Source organism: Thamnophis elegans, chromosome 16, assembly GCF_009769535.1.
Source record: "Thamnophis elegans isolate rThaEle1 chromosome 16, rThaEle1.pri, whole genome shotgun sequence".
Classification (NCBI taxonomy): domain Eukaryota; kingdom Metazoa; phylum Chordata; class Lepidosauria; order Squamata; family Colubridae; genus Thamnophis; species Thamnophis elegans.
Window position 1 is genome coordinate 4,928,086 of NC_045556.1, and position 16,533 is coordinate 4,944,618.

At 44.1% G+C, this 16,533-nt stretch overlaps 2 protein-coding genes across 2 annotated transcripts; both read right to left on the reverse strand.

Moving 5' to 3' along the window:
* Positions 1-101: 101 nt before the first annotated feature.
* On the reverse strand, positions 102-6,429 carry COMMD4 (COMM domain containing 4). Its single transcript, XM_032233723.1, has 8 exons — positions 6,382-6,429; positions 5,702-5,773; positions 5,440-5,505; positions 5,097-5,136; positions 3,488-3,607; positions 2,636-2,716; positions 1,798-1,974; positions 102-650 (listed from the first exon to the last, which is right to left on the reverse strand). Exons 1-8 carry the CDS (start codon positions 6,382-6,384, stop codon positions 610-612), a joined length of 600 nt encoding a protein of 199 aa, XP_032089614.1. The 5' UTR covers positions 6,385-6,429; the 3' UTR covers positions 102-609.
* A 2,909-nt stretch (positions 6,430-9,338) lies between these two features.
* LOC116519421 (zona pellucida sperm-binding protein 3-like) lies at positions 9,339-16,459 on the reverse strand. Its single transcript, XM_032233277.1, has 9 exons — positions 15,648-16,459; positions 14,880-14,998; positions 14,222-14,325; positions 13,420-13,597; positions 12,270-12,387; positions 12,079-12,170; positions 11,664-11,800; positions 10,110-10,229; positions 9,339-9,560 (listed from the first exon to the last, which is right to left on the reverse strand). Exons 1-9 carry the CDS (start codon positions 16,077-16,079, stop codon positions 9,442-9,444), a joined length of 1,419 nt encoding a protein of 472 aa, XP_032089168.1. The 5' UTR covers positions 16,080-16,459; the 3' UTR covers positions 9,339-9,441.
* Between the last annotated feature and the right edge of the window lie 74 nt (positions 16,460-16,533).

A 16,533-nucleotide genomic window follows, 5' to 3' on the forward strand; every position in this document is an offset into this window, starting at 1 on the left:
TTGAAGTCCACACGTCTTTAACAGTTGCTGAGGTTGGAAAAATACAGATTTCAACAAATTTGGGGATGTGCTTCGCTGGGGACTCAAACCTTCAAACAAACGAACATCAAAACGTTTATTTATTTATTTTAAATTTCATTTCCATCCCAAAGCAAATGAGGCCACCAGCCTTGCCCAATACAAAGACTGGACAAAGAGAGCTATTGCCACATTGGTGGGATTTAATTTTCTGCCGTTCAACAAAACACAGGGAAATAAAAACAAAGAAGGGAGCATTTTTATATTTTTGAGCAGAGCTGTAAAAGCAAAAATCTATGTTATGTTTCCCCTGACAACTGAGCTCAAATGAAAAAAAAACAACCATAAAAATAGGTATTCTTCTCTTAAGGCAGAAGTTGGATGTTTGTGACCGAGATATGTCCCTATATCACCAGACCTCCCCACTGGTTTTGTTGGTGTAGCCTACTGGGAAATGGACATTAAAACCCATCTGGTTGTTTTGCTTGTATCTGATAGGCTGGGAGATCAACTATCCGATGGAGACATTTTGGCCTGTGGTCAAAAGGAAGCTTCCTTCTTCGGACTAGTCCTGATAGTATCCGGAACTCCTTATTCCAGGGTTTTCATGATGGCCTGAGCCTGTTTTAGTTCTGAGGAGGGAAAATAGGAGGTTAAAAAAAGAAGAAAGGATCCTAGCAGCAAGTTAAGTGGCCTAAGAGCCCCCCAGAAGTCACCCAGAATCGCTCAAATACAATACAGAAATCTGATAAATAAGTACTTTGCCTTTGCTCCCATGAAATTCCTAATTTGAAAGGTTTTGATCTATGTCCGGTCAGGAATGACGTTGAGCAGATGGAGGCTGGGGACAGAGATTGCCCCCTGTCTCTGGGATGCTACTAAAATGGAGCGCCCTGAGCAATTTTCACCAGAATTGTGCTGTATCCCACTTGATTATTAAAGAACTGCCCCGTTTATTTTTTTTATCTATGTATCTATGTATCTATGTATCTATCTATCTATCTATCTATCTATCTATCTATCTATCTATCTATCTATCTATCTAATCTATCTATCTTCTCTCTCTCATTATCTATCTATCATCTATCTATCTATCTATCTATCTATCTATCTATCTATCTATCTATCTATCATCTATCTATCTATCTATCTATCTATCTATCTATCTATCTATCTATCTATCTATCCTGTCTCTCCTATCTATCTTCTCTCTCTCTCTCCTATTCTTTTTCTATCTATCTATCTATCTATCTATCCATCCATCCATCCATCCATCTATCATCTATCTATCTATGTATCTATGTATCTATGTATCTATCTATCTATCTATCTATCTATCTATCTATCTATCTATCTATCATCTATCCATCCATCCTTCATCTATCTATCCATCCATCCATCTATCTATCTTCTCTCTCATTCTATCTATCTATCTATCTATCTATCTATCTATCTATCTATCCATCCATCCATCCATCCATCCATCCATCCATCCATCCATCCATCCATCCATCCATCTATCTGCTGTATGATAAAGCAGCATTGACTTCTGACTTCTGCTTCCTCTACAAAATGCCCATTTCAGTGGCTAGGAAGAAGCAGACTGAAAGGTGAGGGATTCAGGTTTGTTGCCTTTGGAGATTTTAAAAGAGAAATCGGAATGTTTTGTCTCTTTAAACAGAGCTAAGTGATTTCCTAATGCCTTGCTTATTATAAAGCTCTGGCAGAAACCAGCAACCCCTGACCCTCTCCAAGCTGTGGACATGTTTCGCTTCTCACCAGCAAGTAAGACACGAAATTTATCGGCCGACAAGGTCATTGCCACAGGCTCTGTCACTTTTTGGTCGACATTTCTCACGTTCAGCTTGAGATGAACGACTGGCTCGTTGACCTGCTGGAGCTCGCTGGAACTAAGCGTGTAATCCACTCTCCACGAAACAGAATCCAGGCAATTCACTGCAGGCAGAGAGAATCAAAACTTTTAGGCACATCGTTTGTGCAAGGCACTAGTCTTCTTGAATGGGTCAGGGGCACTGCCAAGGAATTCACCCAATCACCGATTGTAGCAGCTTCCAAAATCCTCTGCAATTTTAAATTCTTGTTTTACCTGCTACTTGCAAAAGAGAAGAAACAGGAACATGTTTTAAAAAATCCAAATCAAATACGGTAGTTGCACCAGAAACCGTATTAAATCTGCCTTCCCAATGGTCCTAAACGCGGGCTGGTTGCTTAGCGCCCAAAATGCAGTCATGTGACCACAGAGGGTGGGATCCAGGCATCAGAATTTTGAACCTGGGTTGTAAATCCTTTTTTTTTCCAGGGTCTGTCAAAACTTCAAACAGTCACTAAGTTTCTGGTTATAAGTCAAGGACTATCTGTAATTACCAAGTGCTCTGAAAATTCCAGCCTAAGAAGAGCAGCTTTGTATGGTCCTTGACGAGGTGGTTCAGCCTTGTTGGCATTTTACAGAATGTTTCTCCAATCCATCTGTGAGCCCCACGTGGTGCTGAAAAATCTTCCCACTCTCAGACTGGGGGGGGAGGGGGGGGGAGGCTGCAGAGGACAGTTTCCCCAAAGTGACCTTCCCTTTTGGAACCGGCAAAGGAGCTCAACTTACATCTCAGGCTGCCTTTCCTGAGGCTGTCCTGGAGAGAGCTCTGTTTCTCCTCGTAGGACCGACACAATCCAGCCGCGTGCTCTGCAATCAAGAGATCAGCTAAGTGAATCCAAATCGTCTGACCATTTAAACCTTATTTAATCCTGCCCTCCTCTCAAAATTCAACCAGTTAGAAACGGAAAATAGCAATAGCAATAGCAGTTAGATTTATATACCGCTTCATAGTGCTTTTACAGCCCTCTCTAAGCGGTTTACAGAGTCAGCCTCTTGCCCCCCAACAATCTGGGTCCTCATTTGACCCACCTCGGAAGGATGGAAGGCTGAGTCAACCTTGAGCCAGTCAGGATCGAACTCCAGACTGTGGGCAGAGTCAGCCTGCAATGCTGCATTCTATCCACAGGGAGGGAGGGAAGGAAGGGAAGGAAGGTGTACAATAGCCCATAGACTTATATACCGCTTCATAGTGCTTTTACAGCCCTCTCTAAGCGGTTTACAGAGTCAGCCTCTTGCCCCCAACAATCTGGGTCCTCATTTTACCCACCTCAGAAGGATGGAAGTCAACCTTGAGCCGGTGAGATTAGAACCGCCGAACTGCAGATAGCAGTCAGGTGAAGTGGCCTGCAGTACTGCACTCTAACCACTGCACCACCTCGGCCTTTCACCCTCCCACTCACCATGCAAATTTTCAAGTTATTCAGAATTTTTCCTCTACTTCATAGAACATATGCCTAATTTCATTCTCCCTCTGCATTTCTACTTTGTCAACTTCTAAGTTTTTATTTAGGGTTAGAGATAGCTCTGAGGAACTGTTAACATTTTTTATGTTTTGAAAAGCAACAACTCGATAATCACCTTTGGGCAGCCCCAGCTGTTGAAGTTCGCTGGAGAGAGACTCAGAGTCCACATTGTATTTGGCGGCACTGGAGAGAATGAAGGCGAGAACAGCGACAGTGGCTTTCACATCGCCCGATTCTGCACAGCGGAAAAGAAAGGAAACGCAGCTGTCTAAAGCAGGTTTTCAGGGACTTATCTTGGCTGGGGAATTCTGGGAGCTGAAGTCCACACGTCTTTAAAGTTGCTAAGGTAGAAAAACAGCCCTCTATGATTAGTCCAAGGCCATGAATTGTTCCAGAACCGTGAATGTAGGTTTGCTGAAACATTTCCTTCACAATTTGGGGTCAATGTTTTGGAAAAGCACTTAACCACAGTCTATGTCAGTTACATGGCTGGCTAGGTAATTCCGGGAGTCCAAGGGCATGTCTAATTTTTCAAGTTTCAATTTCCAAACATTAGGGCTGCTCAAAACTTGGGGATTGTAAAGATATTTTGGTTACTTTAATATAATTTAGATGTGCTTGGTAAGCAGAGGTGGGTTCCTACCAGTTCGCACCTATTCGGTAGAACTAGTTCGTCAAATCTACCGAACCGGTTAGAAGAGGTCCCACCAGTGGACCCGGAAAGCAGGCCACACCTACCGAAGAGGTTCCAAAAACTTTTGAAACCCACCCCTGGTCCTTGGATATGATTATTCTACACTATCATGCTCCTATTTATAAAACTCAGTGCCTCTGTGAAAGGTAAGGATGACTACTGCGTTTGTGGTGCAATCAGAACATTGCGTGTGTTGAAGTTGTTTTAACGCAAACCAAAGATGCCTTTTAAAAAAACAACTTTACATCATATTCTTATGCATGCCAGTGCTGTGTGTAAGGTCATTTAAGGTGGTTCTGACAAGTGTCGTCGGCATCTTCATATCCGGTCACATGGGTGGCAAGCCACTCCCACAAAGGAGACCACACCCACAGAGTAGGTTCGAACAATTTTTGAAACCCAGCACTGTTGGTAAGTAACTACTCTTGTTTCTTCAAAAATAAGACCTCCACGGATAATGCCCAGTCGGGCTTTTGAGCTCATGTGATAAAATGAAAATATTGAAACACAGCAGCAGCCATGGGGTGACCACATTCGCCGCCTCCTGCACCTCAAAAATAATAAGACCTCCCTGAAAATAAGGCCAAGTGCTTATTTCTGAGGGTCAAAAGGAAAATAAGACCCTGCCTTATTTTCGGGGAAACACGGTACATAAATAACGTAAATTTTTAACATTTTGTTTGTTTCTTTACCACGTCTTAATGCTGACAAGGTTGAGAAACACCGGTCTCTAATATGGAATTCAAAGATGAACATGTAAGGCAGAGATAGCTGTACAGGACCTGGCATATTTTGCTGGATTCTCGGAGATGACCAACTTTGCAAGTCTCTTGCAAAAAGATGCTAGTTGAAGTAAGGAACCACGCACCCTTTATGCAGACCACATGCACGAATGTGCTTTCAGCACCAATACTAAGGAAATAAATGCAATCCTTATTCTCAAATTTCAGTTGAGAAATATTGGCAAGGTAAGAAATGGCTTAGCTGTATCCTAACTTAGTCCTTGGACATAGAAGGGAAGGATACTCACCAAACTTGGCATCTGATGTTAACTTCAGGATTTTGTCATACTGCAGGAGACAAAAGAGCAATTTTTAGCTCAAACTTAACACTGGAAAGTCCCAATAAAAAAACATCATTTGTAATCCATCACAGAATTTTCAATTTACAGAATATCTTTTGGGAACCTCCAATTTAAGCACTCCTCAATTGCCATGGAAACCCAGATATGAATGGGGCAGCTGATTTATGAATCTATTATTTAAAAATTAACTGGAACTGTTTAATCTGAAAGTGCCTCTGTTTTACTGATTCTGGATTTATGCAAACCAAGTTTGGAAAGTATCCACAAAAGGGATTCGGAATGAACTCACATCAATGCCCTCTCCAAGCACATCCTTCAGAACCTGTGCACAGATCAGCTTGAGTTTCACCGAAGACTGGAAAAAAAGACAAAAGTGTATCATAACCATCATCTTGATTTTTTTTTAACCCCTCCCTTGGAGAAAGGTAATTGTCAGGCAAAATCTTACAATGGGGCAAATCCAGTTACAAGTAGAATGCTAGCACCCCCCATACCTTAAAGTAATTAAAATATTCATGGAACTCAAAGGGACAAAAAAAAATATCACTTACTATTTTAGCCAAAGTACTAATTTCTGCCAAGACCCAATCAGGACAGTCCAAATCTCCACAGAATCGAAACCTCTGGCAGGAAGAAACAAAAAATGAGTACTTTTCAATCACAGCAACTTTAAGATGGGTGGACTTCAACTCCCAGAATCCCTTCATCTAGCATGCACGGACTTCAACTCCCAGAATTCTCCCCTATCTAGCATGCATGGACTTCAACTCCCAGAATCCCTCTATCTAGCATGCATGGACTCTAACTCCCAGAATTCTCCCCTATCTAGCATGCATGGACTTCAACTCCCAGAATCCCTCCATCTAGCATGCATGGATTCCAACTCCCAGAATTCTCCCCTATCTAGCATGCATGGACTTCAACTCCCAGAATCCCTCTATCTAGCATGCATGGACTCCAACTCCCAGAATTCCTCCAGCCAGCATAGGTTGACTTCAACTCCTAAAAATGCAAACTGGCTGGGGGAATTGTGGGAATTGAAGTCCACCCATTTTATTGAGATTTTGCACTGCCAAATACACTTCTGAACTTGCTCCAATTTTTCTTATAAAGATCTGGGCTTTCAACCTCTAATTCTTTAAAATAACATCCGCCCCACCCACCCCCACTTTCCCCTTGCTAGCAATAACCTTCCCCCCCCCCGCCGCGCGCCTTTCACCCTCCCACTCACCATCTTCCCCTGCCCTGAGCAACACCCCCCCTTCCTATGCAAAGCGAGTCACCTGACTTCTCTTTGCCACCCAATCTCTGAAGAGCTTTCCCTTGCATCACCTGACTTTCCTTCTAGCCAATCCGGGAAAAACTTCTGTTTTTCCAGCTGTCTGCTTTCTACCCAATCCCTGAAGAGCTTCCTTGTTTTCACTTCTTTCTAGCCAATCCCTGAAGCGCTTCCTTGGTTTTTTTTTTTTTCACTTCTTCCTAGCCAATCCCTGAAGCGCTTCCTCGATTTTTTTTTAATTCTTTCTGGCCAATCCCTGAAGAGCTTGTTCCCTCCCCCCCCAAATCCCTGAAGAGTTTTCCTTCCCTCAGTGGCTCTTGCTGGTTGTTATGGCAACACGTGTCCCGTTGATCGTGGGGACTGCAGGCTAACGCGTGTATTAGCCCTCTTTTCAAGATTTCAGCCTTTCCATTGTCTGTTACCAATTCAATATATAAAAGGGACTTTGGGGAGGTTTGGTTGCCCATTATAGTACAAAGCAGAGTTATTGTTTTTGTATCTTGGATTTTTGTTTGAAATGAGGGGCAACGTTTTGCCACACAGCCTTGCCTCGTTCGTAAAGTCACATGGAAATTCCAAGTCCAGCCCTACTCTGCTTTTCACTCTACTCCTCCCCAATCTGCAAAACGAATCCAATTTAATATTTCAAGCTGTTTTTATATTCTTCAGTTCTGCATGCTGCCCAGAGTTCATTGCAGCTGTTTGGCCAATATATTTTAAAAAAATAAATAAAATCCTGGCATAGCAATAGCAATAGCGGTTAGACTTATATACCGCTTCATAGGGCTTTCAGCCCTCTCTAAGCGGTTTACAGAGTCAGCATATCGCCCCCAACAACAATCCGGGTCCTCATTTTACCCACCTCGGAAGGATGGAAGGCTGAGTCAGATAGATAGATAGATAGATAGATAGATAGATAGATAGATAGATAGATAGATAGATAGATAGATAGATATAATGGATAGATGATAGATAGATAGATAATAGGTAGATAGCTATAGCTATAGCAGACTTATATACCGCTTCATAGGGCTTTCAGCCCTCTCTAAGCGGTTTACAGAGTCAGCATATTGCCCCCAACAACAATCCGGGTCCTCATTTCACCCACCTCGGAAGGATGGAAGGCTGAGTCAACCTTGAGCCTGGTAAGATTTGAACTGCCAAACTGCAGATAACAGTCAGCTGAAGTGGCCTGCAGTACTGCACCCTAACCACTGCGCCACCTCGGCATGATAAGAGGAGCTGATATTTTGAGGGGTGAACTTTAAAACAGGGGCTGAGAGGCAATCCATTGTTGGGGGGGCGAGGGGAGCCAGTTTCCATCTTCTTCTTTTTTTAATGCTTTATTTTCAGGAAATTCTATGAATTGATATTAAAGATTTAAGCTGAGTGTACCTAGAACGTGAAACCCAAACTACATTTAAGCCACAACTTGATTTTGCACATGCCTTATTAAAATACTTTGAAACAAGTCATGTCCTAACCCAGTGTTTCTCAACCTTGGCAACTTGAAGATGTCTGGACTTCAACTCCCAGAATTCCCCAGCCAGCGAATGCTGGCTGGGGAATTCTGGGAGTTGAAGTCCAGACATCTTCAAGTTGCCAAGGTTGAGAAACACTGTCCTAACCTAACATTAGACTGTAACCTTAGGAAGACCCATACAGGACTGAATGAGAGTTACAAGAAAGTCTCTTTCAGATCCTAAAAGTGAATGCAACTGAAATTCAATTGAAGCCTTGGGGTGGGGGTGGGTGAACCAAGTACTGCTTTAATTAATGGCAGAGATAAGTGGTGGTGTTGTCCCCAATATTGGGCTCTTGCTTGGTGTCGAAGCCGATAAGTTACCAACCAGACACAAGGCGTGACACAGAATTATACTTCTATTTTGGTACCAAGATATAAGGACCCCGGTTTGAAAAGCTAATCAAGGAAGGGCCAAGGTTAGAATCTTGCAACAGTTTTTATAGTCAACCCTTTGCCTTTCCCCTAATAATGCATGCTTAACAGATAATATTGGTTATTTGGATTTCAGCCCCCTTAATAGCAATAGCAATAGCAATAGCAATAGCAGTTAGACTTATATACCGCTTCATAGGGCTTTCAGCCCTCTCTAAGCGGTTTACAGAGTCAGCCTCTTGCCCCCAACAATCCAGGTCCTCATTTTACCCCCCTCGGAAGGATGGAAGGCTAAGTCAACCCTGAGCCGGTGAGATTTGAACAGCCGAACTGCAGAACTGCAGTCAGCTGAGGTAGCCTGCAGTGCTGCATTTAACCACTGTGCCACCTCTTAAACCCTTACGCTTGTTATGTTAAATAGCTGAATGTCACCCCAGGTCACAGGTATCTTGCAAACTGTGCCAGCTATATGGGTTTGGGGCGTTTTCCTATAAGCTAGCTATTCTTGTTCTTAATATCCTGGCTAGTGGTTAGGTATTAACTCCTGTCTCGCTGTTAATGTGTAGCCCACCCCCTCCTATTGCAGAGCAGAACAAACTGTTTTATCTGAGGCAGCCCCCCCATGACTCCCACCTCCTTCCACAGAGCAAAGTAAAAGCAGTTAAATTTTTTTCTTTGAAGCAGCAGCCCACTCCCCCACCCCCCCTTTACAATGTGAGAGACAGGAAGGAGCAAAGCTCTTAATTGTCCTGGCAAAGAAATGAAGACAAGAGGAAATATTTTATCAGAATTCATATTCCTCACTCTCATGTCCATTCCATCCATACCTGGGTCCTATCTCCTCTGATCTCCAGGGTATCACCTGGACATACATTCCATCATCTGATCCTTCAGTGGCTTTGTGAGATCCAAAGGAATTCCAAATTATTTTTTCAAGTGAGCCCAATCTTAGGAGGACAAAAATCCTCTAACCTTTGTTTTGATGCTCAGAGATGTTTTCTATGCAAGCACATATACTTGTTTATTGAACAAGGTGTAGGGAGGGGGGGGGGAAACAAGTCTTTTTTAACGCTTTGATTTGTTTATTTTAACATCTTTCCACACTGCATAACATCTTAAGAAGAATTATAACGTCTTTTCCTAGTACAAAAGATTCCTAGAGTGGTCAGGGCCAAGCATGTAGTAAGGGCTATCAAGATGATCCCCACCAGCATCCAAGGAATTTGGAAGAAGCCTGAAAAGGAAAAAAAACAGTATGGGATTCTCGTAAAACAGGTGTGTTTTTTTTGCACTGAAAACTAAAAATAAAGAATATCATACACCGCAGGAAATGAAGAGCTGAACATTCTGGTTTTACTTCTCTACAAATCTAAAGAGTGGAACAATGACAAGCCAGTGCCATTGAGGTTACTTTTTATCCCAAATTTCTGCTCTGAGAATCTGCTCCTGTCAAAGATCTAAACAAAAGTTTCCTGCAGATTTACAACTGGACAAGATTACTGTTGACTTCCACTGAGTCCATCTTTCTGGCTTCAAGTAAAACAATTATATAGAATTTCACTAAATTTCATGCAGTTAATATTAAGTCCAAGTGGAAGTAACGGTTTGACCGGCATATTAAAGGAATGTGATGACATAGAAAGGCTCTGGCGACTAATCTGGTCCTGAGGTTACAATGTACACCTCTGATTTAGCAAGCAGTGTGAATATACCCAGTTATGGTTAGTTAACACACCATGGATTAATGCAATGTTTGAACTCCATAATCAACATGATACTGTACCATGTTCTGCTGATAAGCTCAACTTATTTTGATTGTCAGGAGGAGTTCTAGAAGTCATGTACGAGTCAAGAATGAGGATGGGACCGAGCATCACGTCAGCATCTGCCTCCTTCGATTTATCTGCACGAGAACAAGATTCACAAGACATTGACGGTAATATAGGGAGTGCCAATTTGGTGTAGTGGTTAAGGCATCAGGCTAGAAACTGGGAGACTGTGAGTTCTAGTCCCGGCTTAGGTACAAAGCTAGTTGTGTGACCTTGGGCCCATCCCAACTTGGTCAGTTAGAAAAGAAACTCTCCCAAATCCATTGTTAAGGAAAGTACCCTTTACTAAAACCAAGTGGTTACAGAGAGCAAAGCCGGATCTGAATTTTTCATGCCCAAAGCATATGGTTAATTTTCCCTTGATCCCATCCTTCCCCCTGGTAATCTCTAGGTGTCCAATCATATTCAAACTGATTGTTCTGATAACAGTCCCCCTGGTTTTGTGGGCTGGATGGTGCTGCATTCCCAATAGTGTGACATTGGAATGGCCAGTGGCTCTGTTGAGTAGTTTCATTTCTGTTCCTGCTAACTTCCCCTTTATCCCACCTTGGGGCTCCTCCCCCCTCGCTGTTGGATATGCAATAGTTAGACTTAGACTTATATACTGCTTCATAGGGCTCTCAGCCCTCTCTAAGCGGTTTACAGAGTCAGTATATTGCCCCCAACAACAATCTGGGTCCTCATTTTACCCACCTCGGAAGGATGGAAGGCTGAGTCAACCTTGAGCCTAGTTTATTTAATGTTTGAATGTTGAATGTTTATTTTATTTATATGCTGCCCTTTTCCCCCGAAGGGGACTCAGGGCGGCTCACAACTCAAACCAGGGAAGGGGGATACAAACAAAAATTAAAGCGACACAACAATGCATAATTTAAAACACGCAACAGTCATACCATTCGAGACGGGGGCAACAGTTCTTTAGCCCCAGGCCTGTCGGAACAGCCAGGTTTTAAGGGCTTTGCGGAAGGCCTGGAGGGTGGTGAGGGTTCGAATCTCCACGGGGAGTTTGTTCCAGAGGGTCGGAGCAGCCACAGAAAAGGCTCTCCTCCGGGTAGTCGCCAGTCGACACTGGCCGGCGGATGGAATTCGGAGGAGGCCTAATCTGTGGGATCTAATCGGTCTAGTGGAGGTAATTGGCAGCAGGCGGCAGCAGGTGGGATTTGAACAGCTGAACTGCTGAACTGCAGTCAGCTGAAGTAGCCTGCAGTGCTGCATTTAACCACTGCGCCACCTCGGCTCTTGGAATGGCAGGCTGGCAGCCAGTGAAGCATGGCATAGCAGGATGGCAGTCCTGGGAGGGCCAGTCACTTTCTCTCAGCCTTAGGAAAGAGGCAATGGCAAACTACTTCTGGAAAACCTTGCCGAGAAAACTACAGGGACTTGTCCAGTCAATCTCTGAGAATTGGACACAATTGTCCCCCATCTAATATTTCCAGAAACAGAGCAACTACTTTTGAATATCATCCAAGGGAATAGCTCTTTCCCTCTACCAAACCTTGACTACATACCCAATTTAGCAGCCACATCTCTGCCCAGTCTTCTTCCCCCTTGGTCCCAGGATCTGCTGCCTTGACCAATAGTTTGAACACATTTCTGGGTTTCACAGCAGGAGCAAATATCTGTGGTGCCTTCAACTGGAGCCCAACTGTGATGAAAAACAAGCCAAACTTCCTGTAAGGGTGCGCCAATATTTACTTAGAGTCAGAGTTGGAAGGGACCTTGAAGGTCATCTAGTCCAAACCCCCTGCCTAGGCAGGAGACCCTACAGTGCAGGGCCTACACCATTTCTGACAGATGGCAGTCCAATCTCTTCTCCAATATTAAATATCTTCCCCTCTTAATAGACCAAAGGTTAGATACTTGACTATATCCTAAATTACTGATAGTTGATGTCTTAAGTTCAAATATTGATCCGTTGCTTACCTGTTCGTAGCTGGACGGAAGGAACAAGCTTTGTTCTCAAGATCAGGAACTTGAGTAGCTGCAGTCACCTTCAAGTGACAAGTGATGTAGATCTAGGAACAAGGTAAAAAGGTGGCTCAACCTAGGTTAGGGCATGACCAACTTCAAAAATATTGCTGTTAGGAGCTGGGCTTTAGAAGGAGGATTCTTACCAGATCTCGGGTGTCCTTGCTAAAACGGAAGACATCCACTGTGAACTGGAGTACATCATTCCTGATCCTTGGTGATAAGAAGGTTGAGCTGGAATCATCTCGTCCGTCTATCAGGCAGCTGGAGGACACAACATCTGTCAACCATGCTTCCTAGCTTTTGACACACTTGGTTACCTTAAGCAGTGGTTCCCAAACTTGGCAACTTTAAGACTTGTGGACTTCAACTCCCAGAACTGGAGAATTCTGGGAGTTGAAGTCCACAAGTCTTAAAGTTGCCAAGTTTGGGAACCACTGCCTTAGGGCATTTTCCTCTCCTTGTGCAATCTCCAGACAACAGGCCTAGCTGAACCCTGTTGTGTTTAATGTCGTTGTGAGTATGCTCTTTATCCCCCCCCCCCCCCAAAAAAATGCTCCGAAGTTTGGCTCAGAAACGGCCAATAAAAACCACACTACATGCAGGATTAACCATCAAACACAAACAAGCACTCAAGGGCACAGGTAGAAACTGAAACAATCGACACCATCGCTTCAAGTTAAGGTAGAATTTCTATATGAAAATGAGAAAAAAGTAAGCCTGAAGGAGATTTAACAACCCGAACCTTGATAGGAGTGATGTGTTGATGGCTTTTTTCCTTGTGGACACAAGCATAGAATAAGAACTTCGTTGCAAGCAAGGGCCAGAAAGGCCAAGGTAACAGGAGAAAACCCAATTCCTCATACAAATTTAGCCATTTTCATGAGGGTTCTTGGTGCCCTCCGAGCTTGGCTGCTTTCTTGCAGACACTTCGTTGCCCAAAGTAGATAACATAGCAATAGCAATAGCAGTTAGACTTATCTACCGCTTCATAGGGCTTTCGGCCCTCTCTAAACGGTTTACAGAGTCAGCATATCGCCCCCAACAACAATCCGGGTCCTCATTTTACCCACCTCGGAAGGATGGAAGGCTGAGTCAACCCTGAGCTGGTGAGATTTGAACAGCCGAACTGCAGAACTGCAGTCAGCTGAAGTAGCCTGCAGTGCTGCACTCTAACCACTGCGCCACCTCGGCTCTACATCATCATCAAGGACCCCCCCCCCTTTCAACCCAGAGCTACAAATATTCTCCTTTATTAGCAATTTTCATATATGGAAGCAAGATTATGGCTCTTACCCCTTGTAGTCGATGATGGGATAGCGGGGAATGGAATCCGCCTCTGGGCTCAACGTGGCTACACAGCTATCCACAAAGAGTCGGAGAGGAGTGTGGTTTTCTGCGATTACTTGAGCCTGAATGTACATGACTTCTCCCAACTGGTAGCCGTTGGATGCTCTCTCCGCGCTCCAACCCTCTGAAAACCAAAATCATTCTCATAGCCAACATGGAAGGACTAATTGGATGCAACTTTCAATCTAGGGAACCCAATTCAGATCAGGGCAGAGAGTCCTTTTTTCTCCCATCTATCCTGTCTGCAAATGAGTATGCACCCCAATCCTAATTCTTATATCGCCGTGTCAAACCATTTTTAAATTTTTTGCAGCCCCTGAATCAGCTGCGGTCTTCTGAAATATCCAGAAGCCAGAACATACACTGATATCTGCATTTTCCTCCCATAATTTGAAAGACTATTAGGAACTCTGGAAATGCCACAAAAAGTCAGAAACTATGCAAAATTGTGTATTGAGGAAGCACACATGTGTAATTGTGTAACGTCGTTTGCAAGCACATGCACCTATGAGTGTTGGACAAGCATGATCTGGCCTTGTGCACAACGCAATGCAAAAGCAGAACCAAGAGTTTAAAAAATGGTTTCCCTAATGAAATATGATGAAAAAGTTATTTGTGCGCAGTTAAGGTGTACTCTCTCATTGGGCCGTCATGTTCACAAAACTAGCGAAGAAAGAGTGCGCTTCTGGAAGTGATTATGAGCCAACAAATCATTCCCAACTCCTAGCAACCACATAAAAGAAGTTACCATTCATCAAATGTAAAGAGAAGCGGAGTTTTTCTTCTGCAGAAATCGTTGACGTGAATGGAATCCATGTTGGCTTGATTGCCTTAAGGCTTACATTGTTTTTCCTGAAAATAGAGAGACAGACAGGTAAGGTCTCCCAAAGAGAAGAAGTCATTTCTTAGCTGTTCCCTTCATCTGGCAGCTCTGCGCATGCGCACACTGGAAACAGGCTCCAGCTGTTCGTCTGCCTCACTAATGTCTGACTCTGAATGCAGCTGATAACTGGCATATGGTCTTGGACCCCTCTCTGCCTCCGACACAGAGCCCTCCTCAGAGCCTTCCCCAGATTCCAGGACTGTCCCAGGTTCCTCCCCAACCTCCCCACTGTCCGAATCTGCTGCCAGCTCTGCTGGGCCACAACATTCTCATCCAAGAAGCTAATTGGATTGAAAGCTAAACACCTTCAAAGAAAAACAAGAATGTCCAGATGCCTCTTGAAAAAAAATACACCTTTGGGTCTACAAGTTATGATAAACTAGCTTGGACCCACTGGCTAGAGGAGAGATGGCTGGGTTCTTTTATTCCACAGTATGTCCCCATCTCCCACCCAAGGTAACCATCTCTAACAGAGTCCAAGCCCACCTCACATTTTTATTAGTTTCATCCTCTGAGAGCTCACCTTGGGTAATGGCACTCAATGGGGACGTCAACCGGACTGGTTCTTACAATCACACTGTGGGGAGAAGGGGTTGGCTTGTAATGAAGGCTGATGCTGTAGACTAGAAACTCCGGAGTCATCTAGAGAAAGGAAAAATGAGATGCGAGATGCAGCAATCAACCCAGAAGTGTATTTAGTGCTTGCAAAGGGGAGTTTCTTGGCATGGGAAAAACAGAGGTTCTTCAAAATCTTGGAATAGCAGAAAACCTCACACCAAGTCTGTTCAGAGTTCTTTCATTCTTGGTTTCCCCCGTGTTTTAAGGCAGCTAGCAGCCAAACAAATGTAAAACAAGCCCCAGGTGAGACAGTGTAAAATAATGAAAGCCTTTTCTACACCTTCCCACTTTCAAAAAGTGACTTCCGCCCAGTTGTAACTTGTGACAATAATGCTGGTTTAACTGCATTCCTCTATCAACTCCCAGAGATTACTGGGTACTTCAGAACAGAAAGAGGACTGGAAGGGGAAGAAAGGGAAGGTGGGGGGGGGACAGTACCTAGGAAAGAAAAGCATTGGTGGTTCTTGTGGGCAAGCCAGCTGTTTTACTTGTCCTGAAAATGAGGGTCTCCTGCTTGAGCAAGGGGCTGGACTAGAAGATCTCCAAGGTCTCTCCCAGCTCTGTTCTGATTCTCATTATCCTAGTTATCCTGGCTAGTATCAGGGCTACATTTAGGCACCTGCCTAAGGAAACAAGGATTGGGTTTGCAGAAAAAAAACCTTTCAACCTTTACCTGCAAAACACTCCCACACTGATGGAGGCCTACGCTGAAGATTACGGTGTTCTCAGCAGCATCGTAGGAGGTGGGTTGGCAGCCAGTTGGCCCCAAGGTCAGGTCCTCCACCTGGACGAGCCTCCCCGTGCCAAACAGGTCTCTCTTCACGGTCACCACCACCTGGGACTCTTCACACTGGGCCAGCACAGGGGACAGGAGGGACAAAGCTCGTGCCTGGGAAGCATCTACCCAAGCCGAAGGATAGGTCTCAACCCCAGAAGGCAGGTAGAGCTGCCTCCTAGGATCAGGCGTGTTGGAAAACCTCTGCATGTAATCCCAGTGGTCCGAAGAGGCCGCTTCCCCAATTAGCCAACAAGCTAAAACAATGGCCACATTCCATAAGGGTCCCATCCTTGTCTGTTCTAGGAAGCTGGCAGAAAAGACCAACATCTACCAGGATCCCTTTTTATCCTAACTCCTGAAAGGCCCGCCTCCTCTCACCTGGCTGAGATGACCAGGCAGCTAATCAGCTTCCTCTTCAGCCAGCCCAAATCCTGCAAAGCACCAAGAAAACATGAGTTTGGAGCTCCCCGCAGCTGCAAGCTCTCTGCGGGCCAGAGGGGAGGGGGGGAAGAGGTGAATTTCATGTAGGTTAAGAGCTTCAGCCCTTCTTCTGAAAGTACTTGGATTTACATAGGGCCATTGGATTTACATAGTGTGTGATCAACTGGTTGAAGCTACATGAGGAATGGGGAGTATCTCAAAGGTCCTGTTTCCAAAATTGAAACAGATTTTCTTGGGTGTTTTTTTAAAAAATGTTTCTCTTCTCATCCAAGAAGCTTCTCCAGTTTTTTTTTCCAGAAGAAGCTTCATGGTTGAGCAATGAAATGTTTTCAAAGTGTTT

What these genes read in the sequence shown, in the direction of transcription:
- LOC116519421 (XM_032233277.1), bottom strand. Translation starts at nt 16,079, where the DNA reads ATGTTGGTCTTTTCTGCCAGCTTCCTAGAACAGACAAGGATGGGACCC. An exon ending in CCCATCATCGACTACAAGGG is followed by an intron (nt 12,388 to 13,419) that starts GTAAGAGCCATA and finishes TGTGTCCTCCAG; the next exon opens with CTGCCTGATAGACGGACGAG. An exon ending in GAGCTTATCAGCAGAACATG is followed by an intron (nt 9,561 to 10,109) that starts GTACAGTATCAT and finishes TTTCCTTTTCAG; the next exon opens with GCTTCTTCCAAATTCCTTGG.
- COMMD4 (XM_032233723.1), bottom strand. An exon ending in CAGGAAAGGCAGCCTGAGAT is followed by an intron (nt 1,975 to 2,635) that starts GTAAGTTGAGCT and finishes CTCTGCCTGCAG; the next exon opens with TGAATTGCCTGGATTCTGTT. An exon ending in ATTTCGTGTCTTACTTGCTG is followed by an intron (nt 651 to 1,797) that starts GTGAGAAGCGAA and finishes TTCCCTCCTCAG; the next exon opens with AACTAAAACAGGCTCAGGCC.